Raw genomic sequence first — 27,948 nt, forward strand, 5'->3', positions numbered from 1 at the left:
TTCGGTGCCAATCTTTTATTAACAGATTATGTAAACAAAACAAAGCAAATTCAGATCAGTGTCTCACCAAAGAGCAGACAATACAGATTCAGATCCACACACATTTTCTTCAGTCTAAATTCACACAAGAGGAAAACAAACAAACAAACAAACAGACCGATTGATAGGAAACCCGGCAGCGCTCCAAAGGATGAAAACAGGGTCCCTTAAAAAAAGAGACAAGAGGTTTCTTTTTAGCACATCACCTGTGCAGCATCAGGGAAAGGAAGATGTACAGAGAACTCTTAAAACCGATTCTGACAGCTTGTAGGACTTGGGAGCCGTGCAGGTTAAAATTCTGTTTCCTAAATCACTTCGAATATTCTGAAGGACTGCCCCACGTCATCTTAGTACTTCTCACAACACTCCTTTAATACAGAACGGTATTCTCATCCCCACCTTATATAGAAGATAAGCAGAGGGAGAAAAGATGCCACCCAGCGAGTCCTGTGTGTCTCAGCTCAGACTCTGAGGCCTAGTTCCCACCGAGAGGAGCTGTTCCTCAACACTTCAGACTGAAGGCAGAAGGCTTCTTTCATGGAAAAAGATATCCATGCACATAGAAAGGAAAGGGGTTCTAGCCTAGCCTGCTCCCAGTAACGTACAAAACTAGAATGGGTTCTCCCCCCAATGGAAAATGATCCTTCTATGTAATCTGCCACCTGCAGTCTGAAAGACTATAGCTCAGGAACATTTTGACTGCCTCACCTGTAACCTGTGAAAGCTAAGCATTAGTCACTACCCTGATTCTGGATCTCTGGGATGTGATAAAGCGGAATCTCACTTAAATGCTGAAAAGCCAAGAATGCCCACATGTAGGACAGCCGCCCCAAGCCCCTGAAAAGCAGGTCAGACGTTTGGAATAATTTACAACAGCTATACACTGCGGTGGCAACTCAGATGTGCTCACATGGAACAGCAGGTTTCTAAAATCAGAGTATGACCACCAGCCTGACATTAAAACCCCCCCAAAAACTCTTAAGCCACCCTTGTGAAACTGGATTCCACCCAGGGGAAGGTGTGGTTGAGTTATCATTCCACCTAAGCTCTCAAAGCTCTTTGAGAGAACACATTCAATGACGAACACATTCATGTTTCAACCATGTCTTGACAGCACCCATCCAAAGGATATGATGTGGTTAAAAACAAGACATGTCATTACCTTTTCACCTTTCAGCTATGACCTATCTGAGGGTTTCAGAGACCATTGAGAAAGAGATAGAGATATAGAGAAAGAGGGAGAGAGAGAGAGAGAGAAAGAGACCTACAACCACAACTGACTTATTAGGGATAGTTACTCTGGCTTAGAGGGAAATCCTACACATGCTAACTAAGAATTAAGCCCCATTAAAAAGAACGGAACTGCACCCCAGGTTGTAAAACTGTACCCTACCTTAAAATTTTGGTATGTAAAAGAGTGACAGCGGCAGCCACAGCTATAAGCCGACTTCCCAGGTTAAGGGGCTATAATTGGAGGCTACATTCCAGCTTATTATAATTTAGAACTATAACAATATCAGACCTATTTCTACAATTTTGGTTAAAATGGGGGGGGGGGCAATTCTTTTATGGAAAGCAGTCTCCAGGAGTTAGTTGTGGAGAAGAGGACATGGTGACAAGTGAGCAAATGTTAAGCAAGGATGTAGACTGTATCACAGGGAAGTGGAGACCTGTGGCCCCCTGAAAGCTGCTGGAATATATCCCTGATCACTAGTCACATTGGGGGTGAAAATCCAGCATCATTGATATTTGCTTTGGCCACATAGTTGCTCTTTCCTCATTAGGAAAGGACCCGAGACTAGGGTTTAACACATGCCCTTGAACTTCTGAAAGCCGGAACGACAGTTCTTTGGCTAGCATCTCTCTTTCTCTCTTCCCATGCCATCAGAAACATGGGGTGTATCCTGGAAAAGGCTGGTTAACTCCTCCATGCCTCTTCTACATAACCCCAGCTTGAAAGCACAATTCTGGCTATGCACAGACCATGGTGGGCAACAACCATCTCTCAGGAAGAAAGCGGAGCGATCGTGAGAGCGGAGGGAACTGCATGCACTTTGCCAAGGGCATTGAGTTTCCAAAATAAGCAGTGCGCACACACAAGGCCTTGAAACACCATCCTTGCCCTATGAGCAGCCACCACTTGCATGCTCTAATTGTTTCTGCACGCCTTCTATGTTTCAACGAATTAACCTGAAGACAAATTCAAGGACAAAAGTGGTTAGGGACTTTTGGTTGACGCAAACTGAACATGCGGACAACACGCACACCTTCTGAAAGATAGCACTCCGCCCCCCCCCCCCGCTCCGCAAGAAGGGGATCAAACCAAACCTCCAGCCTTGGTGTTATGAGAACCACACTCTAAACAACTGAGCTATCCATAATTTCAGTGGGTTTACTCCAAGTAGAACTTGCTTGAATACAACCCATAGTCACAGAAAGCATTGCAAGGTAGAATAGCTCACATGTAAAGACACCCATTTTAGAAGTGTGTGCATTTGGAAAAACAAAAAGACACAATCTAGAATGCAAATACCTCAAGCAACATAAATTATATATATATAAAAAAATACCTGAGAAAGATGCAGTGCTGGTACTGGAGAGCAAACAAACGAGAGATCTCATTTGCAACGGGGAATGACATGGCGAGACAGTTTGCACTCGAAAGGGAGCAGAATTTTTCTAAAATTTACCTGACATAGCATAAACGGTTAACCTTTCGGAAGAACTCTTATAAAGGGCCACAGGGCTGAAACTCCCAGAGCCCCATCTGGAATGCTTACTCCAACTTGTGTGTTGGTATCACGCTGCTGAGAATTTTCCTGCCATCAACAGAAAGGGCAGAGGGAAGGAAACGCTTATTGTAAGGACACAAGGTAACTCAGCCTACATGCCACTTACAGAGGCGGAAGAGGGGTCTGTTATCTGCAGCAGCGCTCACCCTGTGTCTATAACCAAAGCACACCGCTTCGCTCAGTGCATAAAAACTAATGCAGCAAATCTGAATCAGAAGCAGCAGCTCCAAGGGGACACCTCCAGTCTTCTTACCTGCAACAGGCTCCTCATTTGCATCAACACCCAAACACGCACCCCTGTGCTCAGATATCTGCTGGCTTCTCATTCTCTCGAACGAGGGACCCTGCGCATAAGCTGCTCTCTACATGCACCACAACACTAACTTCTGAATTTGAGTGCCTTCCAGCATTTGAAATGAGTAGAAATGCTCAGCACTTTCTCACAAGTGAGCTGGGAGGCTGGTACTCTGAACTTGTGGATCCTTTAGGGGAATCTTCCCAAGTTCTGTGCGGCAGATTTACTTCTGACCAGTATGCAGAGGACTCCTGGTTTTCGCCTCCCAGCTTTTTGCCTTGAGATGTGCCAGGGAAGTCACCATCACAACCAGCCCTAATTTCACTACAAATAAGATACAACCCTTTTTTTTCTTGGGGCGAGGGGTGGAAAGCTATGTAAAGTACTCAGACATAAGGTGGACTTTGACTTAAAAGTTAAAAGGGGACTATTTTAGCTGATGCAGACCATATAAGCTCAACAGACAGGTCTACGTTTCTCATTGGCCTAGGTTCTCACGACAACATTAAGCAGCAGATTATAAAAGATCATATCATACAAATTATTCTAAAAAGAATAAACTCGAAAAGCAACTAGACACCAGTGCTTCAATTGCTTTATTTCAGTAGCAAAGTATTTCACACAATCCAACAATTTCCATTTTTTTAATTAAAAAAAAGACTTCCTTAGAGAGTTCTAGAAAAGCAAGACCATGTGTGTCTGTTTGCTCTTCTGAGTCTTATCCAAAACCAGTTTGTAAAGTTCCACTAGCCAGGGAGCAGTAACTTTTAATTCATTTCACTCTTGCTAGTTAGAGAGGCTGAAGCTACTTAAGTATTGCCAATGGTTTTGGAGAACTTTGCTCCAGGATATTTACTATATACTCCCAATGCCATGACAGAAGCAAGGGGTGGCAATCTTCTTGGTAGCTGTTTCTGCCTTATCTCTAGTCACTCATTAAGAGGAAATTTGCACGTAACAATTTGAGGGCAGCAGCCAAGGGCTTATCCACTCATCACGCCCTCCAGACAGCCACACATCCAAGTGGTCACTGCACCATAGTGGTACGAAAAGCTGTCAGGGCAAATAGATCACCTGGATGAAATGGAAAGTCTGTGTGATATGGGCATTCCACACAGCTTGCCACATCTACAATGCAATAACTGTTCATTCCAGGTTACAATAATTTTATTATTTGTACCCACCCATCTGACTGGGTTGTCCCAGCCACTCTGGGTGGTTAGTAGCAGCAGCAGATCAGGAAGTGTTAAACAACAAGAGATTCTTACAAATCTAGTCATAATGTAAACTACTTGAGTGGGGAAACCACAGCTCATGTTAGAGCTGTAACTCAGTAGCTGAGCACCCCCTTTTGGATAACTGATCAACTGCACTGTTTGAGGGAGTTGCCAAGTCCGTTGAATTTTGTTCAAGATCCAGTAGTTTAAGTAATGAAAAAAAGAGCTGATATTTCCTCTCAAGGGTGTGTTCCCTAGCTGATTTACAGGAACAAATATTGAAACCAAACTGGAGCCTCACATGAACACACTAAAACCAGCTCACACACCCAACAGCCTGAGAAATCCTCTATTTGCAGTAGGCATGTCCTTGCAGCTCTCACTGTTGTTTTGACGTAATGAGGAGTACAGGGATTATGCATGGAAACTCGAGAGAGCGTGACAAAGGTAAGATTTCACAAACTGGAGACGCCTGCTTATAACTGCATCGTATAGTAGAAGGGCCCACCCCACCTGGAAGATTCCTGGTGGTCTGAGAATGCATCAACCAGAACGCGAGTGTTACAATCCTATCCTACAGAGCCCAACAGCTGCTCAGATTGGCCCCTTGATAGCTAGATGAATAGTACAATGGCACAGGAAGCAACTCAAAGCAGGAATGTCCTTGCAGTCCTGGCAGAATGAAGTGGTCCAGGTAACAGAAGAATAAAGGTGAAAGTGCCTTGCTACCTCTCCAAGGTGCTGAACTAATAATACATTCTTCAGTAGGAAACGGTAAAGCATATTCAGCAGATTCTTTCCGGAATCCACTTGCAGAAATGCCTACTATGTAAACACTAGGACACTCAAAATCAGAGCATAGCACTTACATAGGAATCATTCAAATAAATAAGAACAGAAATCGAATGGTTAGGTCTCTATTAACATCCACCTAGCAGCTCAGAATCTGTTTCTTGGTCAAGTGCTTTGAGGACACGGATAATGACTTTTCATATACCTCTTTGCTCTTCTTATCAGCTAAGATGGTACACAAGAATTTGTAACCATTTTCAACAAGGTGCAGGTGGTGATTGAAGGCCCCTTTTGTCTTCGTTGAGCAGTGATGTTCCCCATAGAACAGATTCTTGGACATGGTTATCGAGAGACCAAGAAGTCCTACAGCAATGGTAGCCTGACCATGAAGTCCTGGCTATCACTGGCATGTATTTCTCTCAATAACACAACATACTCATTCTATGCATATTTGGGAACTGTCCTGTGCAACGGAAGACATACACGGATTCAAATGGACCTTCAAGCACGCTGCTAACGCTACAAATAGCTTAAGAATACAACTAGCTGACCGTCAAAATCAGTCCAGTGAAAAAAGGTTTAACACAAAAACAAACACACAACCACCCTGACTTCAACGGATAATATTTGGTCTGTCAACTTACATAGTCCGCTCCAACCAATAATATATTGGTGATATATTAAACTATATCACCAATACTGAAACTTGCCTGATTTCTAGACGTATTTTTCCTTTGCTCAAAATGAGCATGGGGGCACTCTTAATTTAAGCTATACAAGCTAGTGTTTCTAAAACTTGTAATTATACTACCCAAGTGAATAATGTGCATTACTAAACAGTCTCTTAAAAGTACTACCACACATACACATGGAGTTGGGGATCTTTCCTAAGGGGGAAAGAATAATTCAGTGTTAAGACCAAGGGCATAATATGCCAGGAATGTATCCCTCCACAAGCCTCACTGAAACAAGGAGGAATTTCTATCTTTGTGCTACTTTGGTTTGTTTCAGTGGGATTTGTGAACAAGAAGCAAAAAACAAAAAAGTATCTGTAACCTAAGCAGACTTGGGAGTGTGCTTCCCAGTGGCAAGAGTGATTTCCACCAATTCCTGTTTCAATTTACAGCCCCCTGAAAATCTACTTTGGAAGGTTGCGGGACACCCCGGAATAGTGAGGGGGAAATAAATGAAACTTGCCTCCTCCTTTTTTTCCATCAGGAGTCCCTGCTGGATTGCAGTCCCTTCTGCAAACAGAAGGCAATTTGGGATCGGACTCGGAGATAGTGGATAATATGTTCTCATTTGAGTTCTTCTTTCAAAGTGGTCTGAACGGAATCAGTGCATCGTTCACAGACTATTTAGGAATTCTTTGAAATTTAAAATTTACAAGTACTGGGACTGTCAGTCAGGTGGCAAAGCTTTGGTTACTGAATTTTGCAAATCTGTTTCCCTGAAAACAAGACTACAGTTGCACTGCACAGTTTCATCTAGAATATTTGTTGCTATTGTCTTGTATGAGCACAATTCAGGGATCTAACACACCTTTTTAATCTCTGATCAGCCAGTGAGGAAGGAAGCATTACGTACTGGTCAAACGAATACTCTTCTTTGAAAACCAGAACCATAAGTATCTATCAGGTCTTGACTGGTTAGATGAGCAACATACTGTTCAGGAACTCTTTCTGTTCAGCACCTAAGAAGGTAATAATATCAAGTGCTGTGATATGCAATGGTTTTTAAATATCTATGAGGCCTAGCGACACTAAGTGCAAGTCAAATAACATCTGGTGCTGTGATTTTATTATTGAAAATGAAGCTAGTCATGGTCTGGTGCGGACATAGCGCTTGCCCCATCGAGAGTATCCTGTGGTTCATCATACTTCACTCACGTGCAAATTCCCTATTCACTTTCATTTTCAAAGCTAACCACGGGTAGTGAAAACCTTGGTGCTGATACGACTTAGCACCAGGGTTGGCTCAAAGAAGGAGGAGGAGGGAAGGGGGAATTCATGAGAAAAATGGGATGGAAAAGGAGCACTTGAGTCCACAGGGTTCTCAAGTGATCAGACAGGGGCCTATCAGCACTGAGCCCATATGTCCCCAAACGACATTTCTTCATGCTCTTCAAATCTACACAATTAGACATCACAGACACCAGCAGCTAGTCCATAGGACTATACACAAACTCTGAGAGAAAGCCTACAGAAGGCGGCATTCAGTCTGCAGAGCAGTCAGTGTAAAGTAACCATGACAGTTTCTTTCTCCATCTGCTTCAGCTTGGTGCTATAAACCAGAGTAAAAGTGCTTGCTGAATTTAAGCCTGGTTCAGCTTTTATATATATCTATATCGCTATCTCACTAAAAGCATGGCTTAGTTACTCCTGTGCCAGTTGTAAGTACAGAGATTGGCATGGCGTTAAGAGGTTTACTGGAGACGGAATATCTAGTGCTAAGCTTTTCAGCCAAAGCCAAGCTGGAGTTACCATTTTTAGCATGCCAAAAACTTGGCCCAGACCTAAGTATCTTCATCTGTCTGATCCTTGGCAAGTTCTTGTTCGGATACGCTGGACACGTCGTCATCGTCTGTCTGTTCCCCTGAGTGATAGAGCATCAGCGCGTGCGTCTTGTGCGTAATGGTGACAGTGCAAGGGCCTTGTGCCCAGGGTTCTCCATCCACCTGCATTGGCATCTTTGAATTCTTCAAGATTAACTGGAATTGGGAAGGTACGTAAAGAAAAAGAAGCAAAGTCAAACCACTGTAGAGACGGCAAAACCTGAAAGCCACGTCAGGCCAGGCAAATGAACTAGTGCAGGGTGCTTAATGTCTGGTAGTAGATCAGCTCATGGCATTTATTAAATGGCAAGAGAAAGTTTAGGGGCAAAAAATAAACTTCACTGGGATTTAATGGGAAAAGGGGAGTTAAAATGGGGGACTTGAGGGGAGGAAGGAGGCAACTAGCTGTTCAACTCAAGACTGTTTAGACGGGTGGAAAAAGGAGACTTGGCTCAAACCAGCAGGGTGACATACAGATAATGAAAGGGGATTCCTGTTTCCTTCCTTCCCTATTCTTTCTTTCATGCTACTTGAGCTTATTTCACAACAGCAAAACCCACCGCATTTGTTAAAGGCCATTAGTGGTCCCCACACCCTGAGACAAGGCAGGCTAGAAATCCACGAGTAAAATATATTTTGGATGTATGTTATGTTTTTAAGTTGAATTGCAACCTGCCCTAGCTTCTCCAGATGAAATGTGTGTGTGTGTGTCAAAAAATAGTAGATTTAATAAACAAGTAAGCAACCACCCCATTTTTCAAATCAACCCCCAAGACTGTAGATTATGGAGAGAGCATTTCCATATGTATGGTTCGTGAGTTTCCTAGAATGTCACTGAACAGGTTGCTCTGAGGCCACTATTTGGGGTGTAACACTACCAATGCCCCAGTAAAATTAAGTGGCACTAACTCTGCTGACTGCCTGCTGCAGAAAAAAAAGTACTAGGCTGGTTAGCCAAGAGTTAACTAAGCCACCAGTCAAAAGCACATGCCTAGCACTTATTTTAAAGATACAAAGCAGTCACACAGCATCCTTCTGAAGGTCCTCCTCTGCTTTGGTCAGTCTGTCCACACAACTTTGACTTTGGAATCCACAAGATATGTGTGGCCCTCATAACAACCTGAGGATTAGCTTCCAGATGAAGATGGAGCCAAGGTACCTGCTGCTTGTACTTCCAGGCTCAGTGCCAGAAGGCTGAACCAAGAGCGTGGAAAGCAGCCCTGGAGGCACACCCCAAAATTATCACCTACCCTCACAGTGTGGGCCTGTCCCAGCCGAATGGGATTTGCGAGCTTCACTTGAATCTGAGCGCAGTGAAAAGAGCCATTGACTCCGACAACTTCCAGCAGCCCATCATCATGCCTAAGAGAGAGAAAAGGGGAGCTTCTTACCATTATAAGCACAACTTTAAACACAACTCGTCATAGAAGAACGCTTCAGTCATACTGCTTCAAAATGTTTCTGCTGCTTCAGCAGTCCAGTATGCATGATGCTGCAAAACAAGTCTACAAGTCCCCACAAAGTGAGCAAACCCCTGGATGCACGGGCCCCAAAACTTTTACCAAATGCACACAGATCATGTACAAAACGTTTATACTCTTACCTTGCCGGAGGGTAAAGTTCATCCCCCATTCCTTCCCACAGTCTACAGCCGCCTCCCCAGTAGGCGATATTCAGAACTATGATGCCTTCCAAGCTGGGCAAATCAATTCTCTCTCCATCCAACTCTAGCTTTAAAAGAGATACAACAGATTGTTAGCAAGTTACATTGGCAAGAGAGAGGCGCCATCACCAACTCTTTGAAAGATTCCATCAACGGTGTCTCTGAAAATTTTTACACATCACTTCGGAAGACAGGTGAACTAATGCCAGTGTACTGGAAGAAGCAAAGATCGGCAGTGTCGAAGCGATGATTCTTCAACATCAACTTCGTTGGACTGGTCATGTTGTGTGGATGCCTGATGATTGTCTTCCAAAGCAACTATTCTATTCCGAACTTAAAAACGGAAAGCATAACGCTGGTGGTCAACAAAAGAGGTTCAAAGATTCTCTCAAGGCAAATCTTTAAAAATGTAGTATAAACACTGAAAACTGGGAAACACTGGCCTGTGAGCGCTCCAACTGGAGAACAGCCTTTACCAAAGGTGTCGTGGACTTTGAAGACTCTCGAACTCAGGACGAAAGGGAGAAACGTGCTAAGAGGAAGGCACACTTGGCAAACCCTCACTGTGATCAGCTCCCGCCCAGAAATCTATGTCCCCATTGTGGAAGGATGTGTGGATCCAGAATCGGCCTCCACAGTCACTTACAGACTCACTTTTAAAATCATGTTTATGGAAGACAATCTTACTCGCCTACAAGTGATTGCCAGAGAAGAAGAAAAGAAGACATTGCCAAGAGCAAATTCAAAGCTAGACTTTTGGATATGTCAGGAAGGTACTCTAATGCTGCCATTTTACACAGAAGAGTTCTGAGGGTTTCAAGGCAACCTCCTTTTTTTGGCTCAATAAAAGTGAGAAGACTATGGGGAGTGAGGCCAAGCCAAATAATCCCATTATTGGCTGAGGCCTACCACAAACCTCCAATTCTCATCTGCACAGAAGGGTCAATCATTTTTGATCTCCAAGGGCATTTTGGATTTATTATCTCTGAGATGGTTTCTCTGCCCAGCTCTACTGCAAAATGAATTAAGTATGAAGAGGAGGAAACAACCATCTTACCTCAATCTTTTTGTTCAAATCCTTACACTCCTGTACTAAGCAATCTTTGGTCCCATAGAAAAAATATACTGCCTGCAAAGAAAGAAAGAAAGACTGTTGTGAAAAAGAAAGCCTGCACATAGGGGAGCTTTTACTTTTGCTACCACAACTTCTTTTGGAGATTTTTTAAATTAAATGTTAGGGTTCTGAAAAGGTAAGTATTAAAACAAGCTTTGGTTTTACCCGACGTACCTTGTTAATAATCCTACTGGAAAAGAGAGAGGGAGACTTTTCACGATGGGTGTGGAAGTTTAAAGCCATGAGGGCATCTGGACCTGTGGAAAAGTAGTTGTTCATTGTGAAGACCTGCAAGAAGAGGGAGAAGCATTAACAGTTTTAGCACTTGGCTGTTGTGAATCCTGATCTTCCTCAGAAGTTGCTTTAACAGATTTATTTTATTTTTTAAAGTTTTCTATGTTTGTAGAAAAATTTATACAGTGGATGTAAAACTTAATCCATTCCAGGAGTCCGTTTGACTCCCAGAACCATTCAGAAATCAAGATGTGGCTTCCGATTGGCTGTAGGAGCTTCCTGCACTCAATCGGAAGCCACGTCGGAAGTTCGGTTTCCGAAAAACGTCTGCAAACTGAACACTCACTTCCAGGTTTGTGGTGTTCGGGAGCTGATTTGTTTGGGAGCCAAGCTGTTCGACAACCAAGGTATCACTGTACAATGTGATTTAGGCAGCTGTCCGAACCCCTGATCCACTCACTGGAGGGTGGTAGTATATGGAATAAAAATCTCCCTTCACACAGCCCCATGCAGTCCCACCCCTGGAGAGTGTAACTAAGTTGAATCCAGAGGTCCTGAGGAACCATGATTGATGGAGCAGCAGCTTACTAGATCCACAATTTAACTAGACCTCTATTCTTTCCAAAAATCCCAGCAACCCATAGGACCAAGATGTTTCAGTGCCAGAAGGTGTCCATTGGTGACCAAGCAGCGTTTTTTGTCCTCCCCAGGCTTAGAGTGATTAAATACATGCACACATTTCCAAATCGTACCTTAAGCTTCCTTAAGTTGTAGTATCCTTTGTTTGTCACCTGAACCTTCCACCTACAGAAGGGGACAAAAGGCGCAGATTGTACATTTTTGTTTGCATTTCAAAGCCAAATTCTCTAGCATGTGGGCATGTTCAGGGATGCAGGAGAGGATATATTGTTTAATGATCTCTTTCCTAACTTGCGTTAGCAAGTTCTATATCTTAGCATGAGACTCTTAATCTCAGGGTCGTGGATTTTGAGCCCCAAATTGGGCAAGGTTCCTGCACTGCAGGGGGCTGGACTGGATGATTAGCCTTGGGGTCCCTTTCCAACTCTACAATTCTGTGATTCCATTTAGAGACCACCTAACATCCCAAAGCCTCGAAAGCGTGTACAAGAGAACAAATTTTATATAAAGAAATAAATACAGATAGCATATGCCATGGGGCCCCCAGTACCTAAACCCATTAAAATCCTGCTGCAGTTTTATAAACTGGAAATGCTCCGCTTGTACTTGCCTGCATTTGGATTAAAAATGAGACGTTCAGTTTCTGCAAAGCAGCTTATTGAAGGGCTCCGTGATCTCTAATCACCATGGGCTTTGCTTCCATGTACAGCTGCTTCCTATGTGACCTCTAACCATTTCCCCCTTTTAATTGGACCGCCCTCCCCACTCACCCCTGGGTTTAATCTTTTTTGGTTAAATTAAATTAATCATAACTACTCACACCTAGATATGATTCAGGCAGGCATTGAAACAGAGCTGTAGCAATGCACAGAACTGAGGACAGATGTCAGAACTCAGTGTATCAGTTCCCCTATAGTGATATTTTAGAGAGGTTAGAGGATGGGAGGAACAAGCAAGGATCTTAGAGATGGCTTGCTTGGAAGCTCACCTATCCAGCTTGATTCCATCAGCATCCATCACGTTGCGCAGAATCTGCTCCACGGGGATCTCTCCGGCATAGCCAGCCCCCCAGCCCAGTGTATTCGACAGATCATTTCCCGTTCCCAAGGGTAAGATGGCAACCTGTGGGATGTAGCGCTCTTGGCCCTGCCAAACAGAAGTATTGATTCAGCATTAAGGCTCTTGATTTTACATGGTTGGCAACTCCTCAAATTTAATCCCAGAATATAAAAGACTGCCTAAAAACACCATTAACTGGAAATCAGGTTCAAAAATTACTATTCTATGTTACAGGTGGAAGGCTAAAGAGAGCAGATGACAAAATTATAATACTAATCAAAGGAAAGGGTATGTAACTTTCCTCTTCTCTACCTTTAAATGTATATTTCAGATACCAACAAATAGAGAGAGACCAGACCGGAATAATAATAATAATAATAATAATAATAATAATAATAATGAAGGATGGGAGCCTGAAATCAGCTGCTTGTAAGAAACCTATATAAACAGGGATTCTCAAATGGAAAAACGGGGTTCCTTGGGGTGTCTGCAACCTGCTTCCAAAGCTATGATAGTCTTTGAGGTGGGGAAAACAAGTGAAGTATTATAACCACCTTTGAGATCAGTTACATTGGAACTGATCACCCGACAATAACGCCCAACAAAACATCCTTTCCAGTCATGAAAAAGGTAATTGTCACAAAATAAAAACAATGCCCTAAAAAAAAAGAAAGCAGAACTAAAACCACACCAGCGACCAAATGCACCTAAAAGCAGGCAGTTCTTTGTTGGAAAAAATCAAGCAGTAGCAAAATTTGCAGTAGTGAAGAATGAAACAGGAAAAATGACAGGGTGCCATTTTGGGAAACTGTGTGTTAGAAGCACAGAGCAAGGGTTGTGGAACAATTAAATGTGCCCATGCACAACATATGGGTGGGGAGAGAGGAGGGCTGACTACTTATGGCAGCTTTGCCAATGATCTATGACAGTCCTATTTAGAAATATGAAAAGGTAGCCTTCATAAATGGTCTCCGGAATAAGCACTTTTCACTTATTTTTAATGAATTCATTTATAATTTTATGATCTTATAAATGGCCTTTGTGCCATTAAAGGTTTGGAGAAATCCAAGGCTACGCCTTGCTGAGAACATTCTCTCCCCACCCCATAAAAGTTTTAAATGGTACTCCTGGTAAAAAGGAGGCAGATTAAAGTTACTCCGGGAGCATATAGTAAAGTGACGACATGGGTTGTTTGGCCTGCAGTACTGGGTCAGGTAGGGACGTGGGTGGCGCTGTGGGTTAAGCCACTGAGCCTAGGACTTGCCGATCAGAAGGTCGGCGGTTCAAATCCCCGTGACGGGGTGAGCTCCTGTTGCTCGGTCCCTGCTCCTGCCAACCTAGCAGTTCGAAAGCACGTCAAAGTGCAAGTAGATAAATAGATACCGCTCTGGCGGGAAGGTAAATGGCTTTTCCGTGTGCTGCTCTGGTTCGCCAGAGCAGAACTTAGTGATGCTGGCCACATGACCCGGAAGCTGTACGCCGGCTCCCTTAGCCAATAAAGCGAGATGAGCACCGCAACCCCAGAGTCGGCCACGACTGGACCTAATGGTCAGGGGTCCCTTTACCTTTACCTTTACTGGGTCAAGTGAACCTGGCACAGATGGGAGTGCGAAGAAATCAGTGGGTTGCCAAGTCACTTTGGGACACCATACCTTGATCTTCATGTCATCAATCGCATCCAAGACCCAGCCCACGGTGCCATCTCCACCACAGACAAGTACTCTAGCAGAATTGCAAGGCAACCAAGTGCAGAGCTGCAGTGCTTTTGCAGGTGTTGTTTTGGTTAGTTCAAAAATCTGGAAATTAAATAGAATTTATTTGTTTAACGGCAAGGACCACCAAATACCAGAGCGGTATACCTTTTAAGACTTGAAATCAGATACAAAATAAGAGACAGGTTTATTATTATTATTTTGTACCTTTTAAAAAGGAGCTTATTCCTAAAATGGCAGTCAGAAATATTTTACTTCACAGGTCAAATATTGTCACTATGATAAGAAAGCAAACAGCAAAACGATGCACTGATACACTACAATCTAATTGTGCCTAAAGAGAATTTCCATCTATATAGCGATGATTTTCTGCCTTGTCTTTACAAGCGAGATAAGATATTATTGAATACGTTAGGTGTGTTACGCTTTGAGGCTACTTGCGACACAGCCTGTTTGCACAGAGAATTTCAAAAGCCTGGCTCCCCTAGATTTAAAAACTCATTTGAGATTTGGGAGGAAGAGAACTAAAAAAATTAAACAGGAAACTTAAGGAACAAAAGGCTCCTGTCATAGCATCCTGTGCCATTGCCCAGTTGAGTTCAAGGCACAAAACGTAGGGAGAACGCTGCAAGTGTTTCGAAATGCAAGTGGGTTATTTTAGTGCGGCTTTGAAACAAACAACGAAGAAAGAAAATACACAACGCAAAGAGAGGGAAAAAACCAGCACCCATTCCCCCTCCTCCTCTAAAAACACACTTAACATTCCTGACCAATTTAAAACGGAGAAACAAGAAGGGCCTTTCTCCATGTGCAGTGTAACCATAGTGCAAAAGGCTTGCACAAAACAACTGTGCAGTGTCCAATCTGTAAGAGTAAACACAACAATGTGCTGCGCTCTTTTTTTCGTAGGAGATATGTTTGCTGCCGTGTAGCACATTTGATTAAATCCTGCTGTGCACACAGCCTGATCAGCAGGAAAGCACAGGAACTCCATAACAACTGGCAACGGAAGGTCACAAAACGGCACAACACGTTTAAGGGGAGGGAGTCGTTGTGTTGCCCCTGGCCACAAATGATAACCAAGGACCACCCTATGTCCACAGAACCAATTCAACAGATCAAGACAGGGCTGCCCTATGCCGGGGATTTCCCAGCTATTACCAGGATTTCAAAAGTGGAAGCGACATCCTGGGCGGGGATTTCCGGAAGGCAGCAGTTTATCCTGGATATTCAGCAAGTAAACTGGAAAATCTGGGTGTTTTTTTTGTTGCATTTTCATTTTAAAAAGCTCAGTAATTTTGGGCTCTTCCTAAAAAAAGGGTGTCCTGGTTTTTACTTTTTGAAATATGGCAAGCCTAATTAAGACCCAGGTCAGAAGATGGTGTATGCTCTGTGATATGTACATCCTGTGAATTTTGTCCAGCTTTGGATAGAAAGTGTCTACTCCCCCACCCCCCCCGCACAAGCCCCATCCTGTTTACCTTGTCCTTGTCTTGAAGCAGAAGCCTAAGAACCCAAGGAATGGTTTTAAGGCACCTGCAGTTTCTGCAGCAAAAGCCTTCAGACAAAACAGCTTGGAACAGAAAGCGTGTTTGTGTGAGGTTTGAGGGTTATGCAGAATTGTTTGTGGCTACTTGATGTACTAAAAGTAAGAAGGGGGAAAGGAACCTTTTCAGAGATCCTCTTTCTTCACACATTCTAAGGTCAAGCCCAGCCAACAAAAAAATCCTTCTAGAGAACTCTGGCTTAAGCTGGCAGAAGAGAGGGGAGATGTAAATGTTCACCTGCACAGCAGTGCATGGTTGCTGTTTTTTGTAAACAAGTGCCAGGGGTTTTTTTTCTGGGGAAGTCGGGTAAGAAGGATTCTTTGTTTTGTGTTTGGTCATTTACAATTTGTGCAAAGGAATCTGTAATGAAAGGCTCATATGCAATGGTACATACACACACCCGTAATTTCCCATGCCCATTTCAAGTTGCATCAAGATTTTTTAAAGATTAAACTCTAAACGTTTTCTTCCTATGACCCAAACCTGAGTTTCCATTTTCTTTAAGTTGTTGTTTTTAAAGCCACCCATATACAGCAAAATTAGTTGCTAAAAAAGCTGTAGGCTAAAACTTTTGTAAATTGATTTGCAAGGCTGTAGTACTACTTCAGGAAGATCAGGCTTCTCAAAACACACTTTAAGCTTAGTTCTAAAACATGACAACAGGGTTTTCCTGAGCAAACAAGCAGGCTATAATTATTGTAACTATGGTCTTGTCTTGCTGTTCCTTCAAGCAGCTAAGTAGTAGGGCATGTTCCCTTCCTTTTAAACTTGCCATGGGGTAGATTTAGGCTGAGACAGTAACCAGCCCAAGATGTTTCCTCAGTTCTAGTGTGACACTCTAACCACTACACTATGCTGTCCTGTGCATGTTTTGCTAAATCTTACTGTGTTCAGAGGGGATTACTCCCTAGAAAGCATGTTCGGGATTGTACCCTGAGGGACTTTAGCATAATGTGTTTAAAATATATCATCCCCACCCCCCACGCAGCAATAAGATTGATTCAACAATAAAACAATTTCAGTGAATGAATACAATTACCTGAATTGGGTTTAGTAACATCTTAAATTGCCCAAGCAATGTTTCCCCCATATTGTTTCCACTCCGAGTATTAGCCAGAATGATTAGGGGAGTCCAGTTTTTCCCACAGGAGGCAGCTAGCTGCAGAACAGAAACAAACAAGTAAGTATTTGCATGCAGATCTGTGTGATGAAGCAGATAAAAAGCACTTGGTTCTTTCCCTTCTTATTTCATTGTTGGGTAACTAACTGAAACTACGAAAGAGAGACTGAACCCTTTAGAATAATATTTCAGAAAAAAAGCTACAGCAAAATAAACAGCTTTGCAGTTTAGACAAAACGCTACTTTTTCCACTTCCAAACAATATTTAAGGGCTAAATCACATAAGCTAATTTGTGTGTCTGTATTTTATGCAAATTTAATGCAAACTATGCCAGTGACATCTTCAAAGGATCAACAGCTCCTACAGCATGGAAGAACTCCGTGAGATTATTACCTAATCCTTCAGATGGAATGGAGCCACGGACATTGGGTTAGCATGGTTTATCTGGAATAAACAGCATACCAACCGCTCCTGCTTTGCTGCCTCCTGCCACTGTATTAGCAAAATAAAACAAATCTGGAAGCCTTGGCTTTATATTATGTGCAAACCAGTGTTTGTAATTTGTTGCCCTCTATCAAACCATGGCCAGCAAGTCAGCAGGAGACACAGAGGAAAAAAACACTCCCTGGTTGGGATGTAAAGGGGAAACCATGGTTTCCTGGTTTTTCTCTTTTAATTCCCACTTGCACAATGTTCTCCTCCATCCTATGAAGGGCTATAGGTTCCCCATCTCTGATGCAGCTCTAGAGCAAGGCTTACCTTGCCATAGTCCACTTTTTTGTCTTTTCGCATCTGACTGACGTTGAATAAGTAATATGGAGGAATAATTAAGTTGCGAAATTCTCCTAGCTCACACACCCCGTTCTTCAAAGCGCTCTGCATACATTCATCGTGTACGGTTTGCTGACACCACACACACCTGAAAAGAAAATAATAAGGTTGACTGAACTCAAGCAACTGTTTTCTTTTTTCTTTTTCTTTTTTGCCAGGCAGCTGCTGAGAAAGACATTTTTAATAGGCTCCAAAAGAAAAGTAGGTGGGGCCACAGTTTGCACGGTGCAATCATCAAATAAGAAAATCTCTGTTGCCTCCTTATTTCTCTCAACTCACGGGTTGTTACATGGATTTTGAAGGATGAAACAAGTACAGTGGTACCTTGGTTTACAATCATAATCCGTTCTGGAGGTCTGTTTGTAAACCAAAACAGGTTATAACCCAAGGCGCATTTTCGCCAATGAGGCCTCCAAAAATTTTTTGTTGGTAATCCCCCCAAAATGGGTTGTAATCCAAAAAAAGGTTGCAAACCGGGACATGCACTTCATGGTTTGACGTGTTTGTAATCCAAAACGTATGCAAACCAAGACGTATGCAAGACGTTCCACAACTGTTTCAGAAAAATGTCCTCCATATGTCTATACAGTCTCACCCTCTCTCTTATAGATAGATAGATAGATAGATAGATAGATAGATAGATAGATATAGATATATAGATAGATAGTTTTCAGTTACAATAACCCAATAAAAGCCTCATTGTCAATACCAAATTATGATACCAAATTATAACTACAATTGTTCAGATGCCAAATTATATTATTTTGTTGCCCCCCCCCCGTATGCTAGAATTGATGATTTGATAATTTACTTTAGCTCTGCATTCCCAAAACTTATAAATTCCAATTGCACACCAGTCAGAATCCATACGTCTATACAGTCTCTAAATTCAAGTTGTTGTTTATAACAGAAAATGAGAAGACCAGACGGGGGAGTTTGTATGACCAACTTTTTAATGTTCTGGGTTTTATCCCATGCTGCTGTTCCACTAGCACTTGCAGATTTCCAATTGAGCAACAGAACTCCCTGCTCCTCTCACCAGCAATCCCCTCCCTCAAAATCTGCTCCAGAGAGTTGGAGAACTGTCCAGAGCAGATTTTGGGCGCTTATGGGGAGTGGTAGGGGATTCCCTATCATGTGAGTGGAGCTCCACTTGCATAGTATTTGCTACAACACTCAGACAATTTGCCTGTTTTATTATTTTTTGCAGCCCCTATTTTCTATTTTAAACCATAAGCCACCTATGAGTCAAAAAAGTTGTATATAAATGCAGTAAACAATCAAGTCTAAAGGGCAAAAAGCCCCAATATACCAGAGACCCGTTTCCCCCACCTCCACATTATTCTCTCTGAGGCCCCCCCACTTTAAGGATGCATGCCAGATTCAGCCAGCAAGGACGTATATAAAAACACTCACAGCATTTCCCACTAGTTACAAAACTCTCTCTTGCTAAAGACAAGCCCAAGTCAAATCCTGAGCACTGGAATGAAGCACTGCAAGATCTACGTTTTTGAGTTTGTCTCGGGGTTCAAGTTCAGTGCAGGATTCAATTTTATTCTATTTTTACTGGATTCTTTTTTAAAAAAAATGATTTTCATTACTATGTAATGAACACTATAAAAATGAACACCAAAAAACCAACAAGCAGATAAGCTGTACAAATAGAAAGGTTTATATAGTAATCTCTAGCAATAGTCAAGCTATTAAAAAAAAAATCTACATACCAACTCTGTACCTTTGAACTGGAATAACAAAATGCGTATTGGTATAGCTACAGTAAAAAGATGCCCATGTTGAGTGGTATCCCACTAAGTTTTACTCAGAGTAAACCTACTGGGCCAGATTCAACTGAACAGCTGTGCTAGCATGAGCCGGTAATAGGACTCTCATGAGTGCTGAGAGGCTTTTCCCACAATTCTGTGCCCGGGCTTGAAACTCCCATTGTTCTGGGTGCATTTTGCGACTGGGGATTTCATTAGTGTGAGCCGTTTCTGAGTTCTGGGCGCAGTACTGCGCCTAAGATTTTGGATTAAAACTGCAGAGTGGAAGGAAAGGAGGATCTTTTTCTGCCTCCCCACTTCCAGCTACTCTCTGAAGACTGAAGAAGAGGCCGTCTTAAGAATATGAGGAGGGTAGACAGGGGAAGGACTACGGCCACGTAGAACATAATATTTTAGCCGCAGTTCATTCATTTTCAGCTTTGTATTCCTGTTATTAAAAAAGCGCGCCTGGACCTTCCATTGTTGCGCCCATAACCTAGGTTTAAGGTGCCATTTAACTCCTAGCTTTCGTATCTCAGTTTCTAACACTGTTCCCTGCCCCCCCCAAATCAGCTTGGGGGACAGGGGGGTTCAGGAAAACCCCCAGAACAGTGCATTGGGGTAGAGTCTTGCACTGATGGAAAAACTGTAATAGTGCAATGCTGGAATTCCACCCTCTGAAATTAATGGTCCTAACTTAGCCACGGTCATGAATTTGAATAGGTCTACTCGGAGTAAAGCTTAGTTGCATACCACCCTACATCACAACAGGTGCGATCACCACTTCCACTTGACCAAAGTCTTTCACTCCCTGATCCACCTGGAAAATGCACACGATCCTGGGTCTGACAGCGGTGCTGCCAAGCCACGTTTTGTATAGAGATGGATGGCTATAATCTCCTAAAGAACTGCCAGGACCAACAAATAATAATTTCGATGCAGATGTCCACTATGACCAGGAAGCAATGCTGGCTGTTCCCATGTTAATAAAGGCACATCTACAAATAGGATGAAAGAGACTAGCCATAAATATCCTCCCCTGTGAAGCGCGGGGGGGGGGGGGCATATTAATGCCTTGGCTGTTCTTGCTGGAAAAGGTACACAACATACTCTGGTACAAACTTATTAATATTAAACATTGTAAAATACTACATAGTAGGGATTCATTGAGGATAGGAGTGAATGAGGTCCTTAATGCACACTAAACAGACTAAGCTATTAAGAGGACATTTAACTCAAGCTTGGCTAAAAGCTTGAGAGGCAGTTTGGCCCGGTAACTTAAAAACCACAAGGTGAAAAAAGCACTCAAAACTCCAAAAGAAACAATTCCTAGAATCAACTATGTTGTTCCCTCAAGCGCCAGATCAGCAATATAAGACCCACCAGGTGAACAGGGCACCTTTATGAGCCTTACCATCTGCTGCCAGAATTTAGAAAGAATTTTATAGCCATCACCATCGCAGGGGAGTTGTGATGCCACCTTGAGAGTCCTTAGTTGGAAAGGTGACCCAAAATACTTTCTGAACAAACAGAAAGGAAAAGGTGACTAAAGAACCCAAGCACATTATGTCAATGGCACTGAGATGCACGAGTAAAAAAGGCAATTAAATGCACTGCATTTTAACGTACTATTGTTTCAGCCATTTCATTTGCCTGGAACAATTAGCCCCTGCCAGATGGCAAACTACCTGCCTCTCTCATCCCACCTCTCTCTGGCACTTACACTTCCCTGGCCAGGAAAAAAAGCTTGCATTTCTCTCCGCTTCCTGATTGTTGAACTCAACTGTGCCAGAAGGCAGAGATTAAAACATATGCATCTGTTATGCAATCAAGACCTGGGCTTGATTCGGAGGGTGGGTGTGTGTGAGTGAGACTGGAGCAGGGTGGATAAAAATCAATGATTTTTTAAAATAAATAAATAAATAAATAAAAATCTGATTTTTTAAAATTTAAATCGGATTTTTAAAATAAAATGCTTTAGGAGGAAAAGTATTTCTAAAGATAGTTTTCTATTTAAGTTACATTATAGTCCAAGGCTATTCATCAGGAAATAAGGATTTGTTTTAAGTTTTTCATGTGTACTAAAACTCAGTCTGTTTTTTTTTTAATCGTTTAACTACATCAGTTAACAAACATGGATACATATGCTATAATGTTATTCTTTTAGTTAAATAAATTGTTTGAATTGTTACTAATGATTCGTTTTCTCCTTCCAATAAAGTACAGCAGAAAAGCTGTCCAAATATAAACAGTTAACTTATTAAACCTCACAATAATTTCATCATTATCCGTCTGTGTATTTCTAACAGTATAACCAAATCAGTAATTTTTGATATAAGTGTAAAAACTACTCTGAAAATTTATTATTCCAAAAATGAAATCTTCATCTGGTTGTAAACATTAAGATTATACCAGCAAGAATGACTTTTTCTGTAAAAATAATGATTTAAATCACATGTCTTACTGACTAGTGATTTAAATCATGATTTAAATCGATTTGATTTAAATCAAATCCACCCTGGACTGGAGGCAGGCAAGAAACTGGGGGGAAATGAAGAAATGAGAATTGTGAAGCACTTTTGCTACAACAAGCACTTTTGCTACAACAATCTTTTAAACATCTCTTTGCCACAGTTAAGAAAACTTCATGCAGAGCAGGGAAATGTACACACGTTTGTCTGTGTGCGAGGATTCTGACCCACACAACTGCTACAGAAATGTTCATGCTGGATTAGGGTTAGGTGGGAAGAAAAGCTAAACTTCAGAAAGAGGAGATGCGTTCAGGATGTTTGCAAAACACTGCCCTAGGTTCTATATATTCCAGATTCTGAAAGTGCACTACTCAAGCAAGACCAAGACCCTAGGAAATAACTTTGAGAGTGATGTATATTATGGCCAATGACAGTGGTTTCCAAACTTTTTTCAAAGAGGGCCAGATTTGATGAAGTGAAGGGCCGACCTTTTTTTTAGGATTGAAGTTCTTGAGCTTTTTTTATGATTTTACCCCAAGGTTGTTGACCTTTTTTAGGGTTGGAGTTGTTGAGCTTCTTTTAGGATTGAAGTTTTTTTTTAGAATTTTACCCCAGGAAATAAACTGCCACAGGAGCCGGATTAAACTGACCAGTGGGCCTGATTAGGTCCCCAAAATGGACTTTGGACATGCCTGGCCTATGATAACTGGACAAGAGGTGGGATTCTCACTCTTACTATTCAGAGAGCAGATTGAAAAAGCCCTGGACACTATATTTAGGACTCTGTGTGCTAATCCAATTCTAAACTAGAACAGCAGTTGTATACTCTATAGAGCAAGACACAGTGGATAAGAACCTCATGTTCCACTCATAAACCTTCACTCTGATTTTAGCACACAGGTGCCAAATTATTGCACAAGAACTTGCATGTATTAATGTCCAATTAATGTATGACTCGTTACAAAGCTCTTAATGCTTTAAAATTTCAGCTACAGTTTTGCCTAGGGGCCTATTTCCAAGGCCAAGGCTCAGTTACGCAACATCACTGAATAAATAAAACAGAGCCTTTGAGCATGTGCAGGCAACCATTTGCTCACCATAGATGAATATTAATCACCAGCTTGTTCCCTTGCAATTGGGATTAGGGACTGGGCTTCCACACTAGTTGGGGTGGTTTACATCCCAGGATTTCTGCCTTTGGTATTTTTCACGCAGCAATCTAATCCAAAGATGCATTTCAGTTGCATCAGAAGAATCATACTTTCGGTTACACTGCCCTTGGGCACATCGGTTCTCACTCAACTCATCACTAAATGTAAGAAAACAAGAGAGGCTTTCCCACCCACTTTTGGCTTCAAGTAAGTTTCCAAGGAGAGAGTTGTCAAGAAAAGCCAGAGGAAAAAGCTGTCATGTGCCTGTCACATTCCCTATAGCAAAGATGGGGAATACTTGGCTCTTTCAGGTTGTGATGGACTACAACTCCCATAATCTCTGACAATAGGCTGCACCATCCAAACTAAGAGATAAGATGATGCTTTGTAAACACACTTGCTGTACTTACATACAACGCATAGATGACTCTAGAATTCTACTAAGTAATTATTTTGGTTTGATTTATCCGTAATCCTTATCCCACTAGGCTGGCTTGGCTGACTAAGCTAAAAGACCATAAAAAGAGTTACTAGCCAACCAATGTACACCTATAAGAAAGTATTTGCTCATCACAAGCAACCAGGGGTGTGGGGCCTTTCATGCTTTCATTAGGCCAGCTTGTGGAATAAAGAGAATGAATACCTTCCCTTCCTGTTTTAATATATATATTTCTATCTCTTTAACCTACTAAAATGGACTCTTGTGTACTTTTAGTATTAAATTAAACGCCTAAGCCAGTAAGAACAGGTTGTACTGCTCTCCAGGAGACGGAAGCTGTAAAGTTGAAAAGCGTTCACTAAGAACACCTCTCTACTTGGCCTACTTTCTTTGTAGTCTTTGGAAATACTGTAAATCATAGCTTCATTCAGCAGGGTACAGAGATCACAGATAAGAGTACTCATCATCTTGTTCATGGAAAGTTAGAGGTAGCCTGTGAACACAATGAGAAAATGCAGAGCACATTTCTGATGACTCACCTCCACAGGGAAGCATTCTGCCACCACCGTGTCTCATAACTGTGACCCTTTTGTGGTGTAGTAGTTAAGTGTTTGACTAGGATTGGGAGACCAGGGTTAAAATCCCCACTCAGCCATGAAGCTCACCTTTGGGCCATCACCATTTCTCATCCTAACCTACCTCACAGGGCTGTTGCAAGGATAAATTCAGAAGGGGGAGAAAACTGTACGCCACTTTATGAGTGCCTGGGCTACAAATGTAATAATAAATAAATTGTACTCCCAGCATTACCTGTAATCACACAGCTTGGGCTGGGTACCGCATTGCTGTTTGCACACGACACAGTAGCTGCACAGAGGGACGTTGCCACGGATCCACTGGTGTACCATAGAGGTCCTGAAGCCGCTTTCACCCCTCATTATTATTTCCTTGCAGAGGAAACGCCGGTCAGCCTTCTTCAGGCACTCTTCATCGACACACAGCCCACAGCAGTTGCAGAAAGCTCCCTGAAGGATGTGCAGAGAGCAGATGCAGCAATAGGTGGGCTGGCTGAAGAGATCTGTGTCCTGCCAATTGTGCTTGCTCTTACGCAAAATGTCCTGCATCAGTTCCTGCCTCCGAGATCGCCGAAAGCTGCACCACAAGGTGATCAGTATGGGAACCATCACCGAGCACAGAGTCCAGAAGGCCAGACTCCATTCTTGAAACGGTCTTGGAGAGAATATGGAGCTGTTCCTTTCAACCCCTTCCATCCTTAATTGATTTAGTATCAATCTCTAGGTGTCAAATTAAACCTGATACAAGGGAGCACGTTTTGATCATGTAGGTCCCAACATAGATTTGCTCATGTTCATTTCAGGAGTTTTCCCTAATCTGCCATCATTAACCACATTGCCTGTTCCTTCCTCATTAGACCTTACTGCACAAAGCCTCACTTTTTCCTTTTATTTGCGGCTCCCCTAAAGAAAGGCTTAAACATCTGTGTCTTGAAATCAAATATCCACTTGTCCTAAAATACCTGACGAAGCAGAAGACTTAGTTTTACGTAATTCCAATGCTACATATATTTCTCGTGCTATTAAATAGTTCACCACAACTTGTTTTTCTCCTATCAATGTACCCTTACAACATCACACCATCACGGCAACAGTGACTGCTTTCTTGCTATAGCTCACCTGTCCTTTGTTATAGCAGAAACCCAACACTAAGCCGATGCACAGAAGCAAATGCCAACTCCAAAAACAGAGTCAAGCACTTTCGCCTTCCATGCTATAAACAACAGCACCTCGTTTCTCTCCTTGTTATGGCTATCACTACCTTGCTTCTTGCTCTACACACATACAACAAGAACAATCAATTTACCCCTTAACACCCACCCACACCCAGGGTGCAACACAGGTGGTTCCCTGCCCCTTTTAATGCCAGGCTTGTGCCTTTTGGGCCAACTTTAGTCCATGAGGGCAGGACAGCAGAAGGGTGCAGCAGTTCTGGATTAAGTCATCTGAAATTAAAAAAAACAACAATCTGAGTTAGCCTGAGGGTTGAGGGGGCGGGCAGCAGATGCTTCATATTCCTGCATTGCAGGGGGCTGACTAGACAACCCTTGGGCTCATCTCTACAATTCTGCGATTCCACGAAAACAGTGGCTGCTCACTCAGTTGTGGTACCTTCTTCTACCCTTAATAATGATAATAATTTTATTCTTTGTACCCCCACCCATCTCACTGGGTTGCCCCAGCCACTCTGTGTGACTTCTGACATTTATAATAACCGGAAATGAAACGTTACATAACCTAGGTTCAGATAGGTAGCCGTGTTGGTTTGACGCAGTCAAAATAAAAATAAAAAATTGTCCAGTAGCACCTTATACAGTGGTACCTCTGGTTAGGTACTTAATTAGTTCCGGAGGTCCGTTCTCAACCTAAAACTGTTCTTAACCTGAGGTACCACTTTAGCTAATGGGGCCTCCCTTCTTTCTGTTCTCATCCTGAAGAAAAGTTCTTAACCCAAGGTACTATTTCTGGGTTGGCAGAGTCTGTAACCTGAAGCGTATGTAACCCGAGGTACCACTGTAAACCAACTAAGCTTGTCTTGGTTTAAGCTTTTGTATGCATGCACACTTCTTCAGATACCAACCTGCCAACCTTCATGTACCTCACTCGGCTTTCATTTCCTAGGCCTATCGCTTGGCTTTTCCTTTTCATATACACTGGTACCTCGGGTTAAGTATTTAATTCGTTCCGGAGGTCTGTTCTTAACCTGAAACTATTCTTAACCTGAAGACCACTTTAGCTAATGGGGCCTCCTGCTACTGCCGCACCGGCAACACACCATTTCTGTTCTCATCCTGAAGCAAAGTTCTTAACCTGAAACACGATTTCTGGGTTAGCGGAGTCTGTAACCTGAAGCATCTGTAACCTGAAGCGTCTGTAACCGGAGGTACCACTGTATATATAATAGTAACGAACCGCCCCCCCCCCCAACCTCAACACACTGTGAGGCTGCGAAATCCCTTCATAAACCTGGGGCGGCCACCTGCCCCTCCTACAAATTCACCGCCCCAGGACATTTCCAGGCAGAAGCAGCAGCGAACAGCCCTGGCAGTTCTGCTGCTGCTGCTGGTCCCCCTCCCCCCAAGTCCCCTCAGCAACCCCGACCCCCCCCCCCCGTCTCTCACCGACAGCTCGACGGGACCCTCTGGAGAGGCAGCCAGGCAAGGGATGAGCGCCGGAAGCGGAAGAGCTCTCTGAGCGGGAGAGGGGCGGGGTCAGGAGGAGGAGGAGGAGGAGGAACGGCGGGCCAGGAAGCTGCTGATGCGGGGTTGCTAGGAAACTGCCGCTCGGCCGCCGGCCCACGTGACGAGGGGGAAGAGGCCGAACGAGGGATGCTGATGAAAGGGACGGGCGAAGGGAAGGAGGAAGGGAGCTGATCACCTGCCGCCCCGCTCTGCGTCACTGACTCCCCTCCCGCCTGTGCTTTGGACTGTACTTTCTCTTGACTATTATTTGCTTTTTGAAAAAGTCAGCCTTTCCCAAAAGACACGGGTGTTCTATACCCCCCAACGTGTCTCCGATGAAAATAGGGACACCCTGTTCCACAACAACAACAACAATAATAATAAAGTAATAATAATGATAGTAATAATTTTTCTTGTTTATATCTTGCCCATCTGGCTTTCCCAATAGATAGACACCATCATGCATTTTCCTTGTACGCTGAAGATGTTGTCCCCTTTTCACCCTGATCTTTGACAATGGACACGTACTGTATATAGGATTTAACTTATTCTCTTGACTGTAATTTGCTTAAAACTGCTTTATACAGTGTTTTAAAATTGCTGTAACCCACCCTGGGGTCTTGGTAAAGAATGGGGAAGAAAATAAAATAATACATACCCTTCAACATTTCTCCAATGAAAGTGGGGTTTCCTCGTCTGTTGTTGTTGCTTGTAGTAGTAGTAGTAGTAGTAGTAGTAGTATTTATATCCCACCGATCTGACTGGGTTGCCCCAGCCACTTTGGATGGCTTCCAACATATATAAAAACATAATAAAACATTAAGCGTTAAAAAAACTCCCCTATCCAGGGCTGCCGTCACATGTCTTCTAAAGATTGTAGTTACTTATCTCCTTGGCTCAGGTGTCACACATAACTCCATATCCTCCAACATTTCTCCGATGAAAATAGGGTCATCCTAAAGAAAAGTGGGACATTCCTGGTTCAAATCAGAAACCGGGATGGCTTCTGTAATCTGGGACTGTCCTTGGAAAATAGGGACACTTGAAGGGTCTGGTGCTCCTCACCTTGTAATTCAAACATAAAGTGAAGCTAAAAGACCAATATCAACAGTGCTATCAGGAGGGGTTTTCCCTCCCTAATTATATCACAACCACAATCCATTTGTTGCAGGATTAAATTCTTAAAGTGTTGTACCCAACGAAGACCTACCCAAAGTAGTCCCACTGAAATTAACAGATTCAATTAGTCATGCATGTTAATT

The 27,948-nt window shown here is 42.7% G+C and overlaps 1 protein-coding gene across 1 annotated transcript; it reads right to left on the minus strand.

Annotated features, from left to right (window-relative positions):
• DGKE (diacylglycerol kinase epsilon) lies at positions 1-26,731 on the minus strand. The gene is made up of 13 exons (XM_083427583.1): positions 26,627-26,731; positions 24,241-25,450; positions 17,538-17,697; positions 16,697-16,816; positions 14,051-14,194; positions 12,328-12,485; positions 11,453-11,504; positions 10,641-10,754; positions 10,410-10,481; positions 9,293-9,420; positions 8,940-9,051; positions 2,473-7,845; positions 1-2,340 (listed from the first exon to the last, which is right to left on the minus strand). The coding sequence occupies exons 2-12, from the start codon at positions 24,699-24,701 to the stop codon at positions 7,651-7,653; spliced, it is 1,716 nt and encodes a 571-aa protein (XP_083283709.1). The 5' UTR covers positions 24,702-25,450; positions 26,627-26,731; the 3' UTR covers positions 1-2,340; positions 2,473-7,650.
• Between the last annotated feature and the right edge of the window lie 1,217 nt (positions 26,732-27,948).

The sequence above is a fragment of the Podarcis tiliguerta genome, assembly GCF_965153285.1.
Source record: "Podarcis tiliguerta genome assembly, chromosome: 2".
Classification (NCBI taxonomy): domain Eukaryota; kingdom Metazoa; phylum Chordata; class Lepidosauria; order Squamata; family Lacertidae; genus Podarcis; species Podarcis tiliguerta.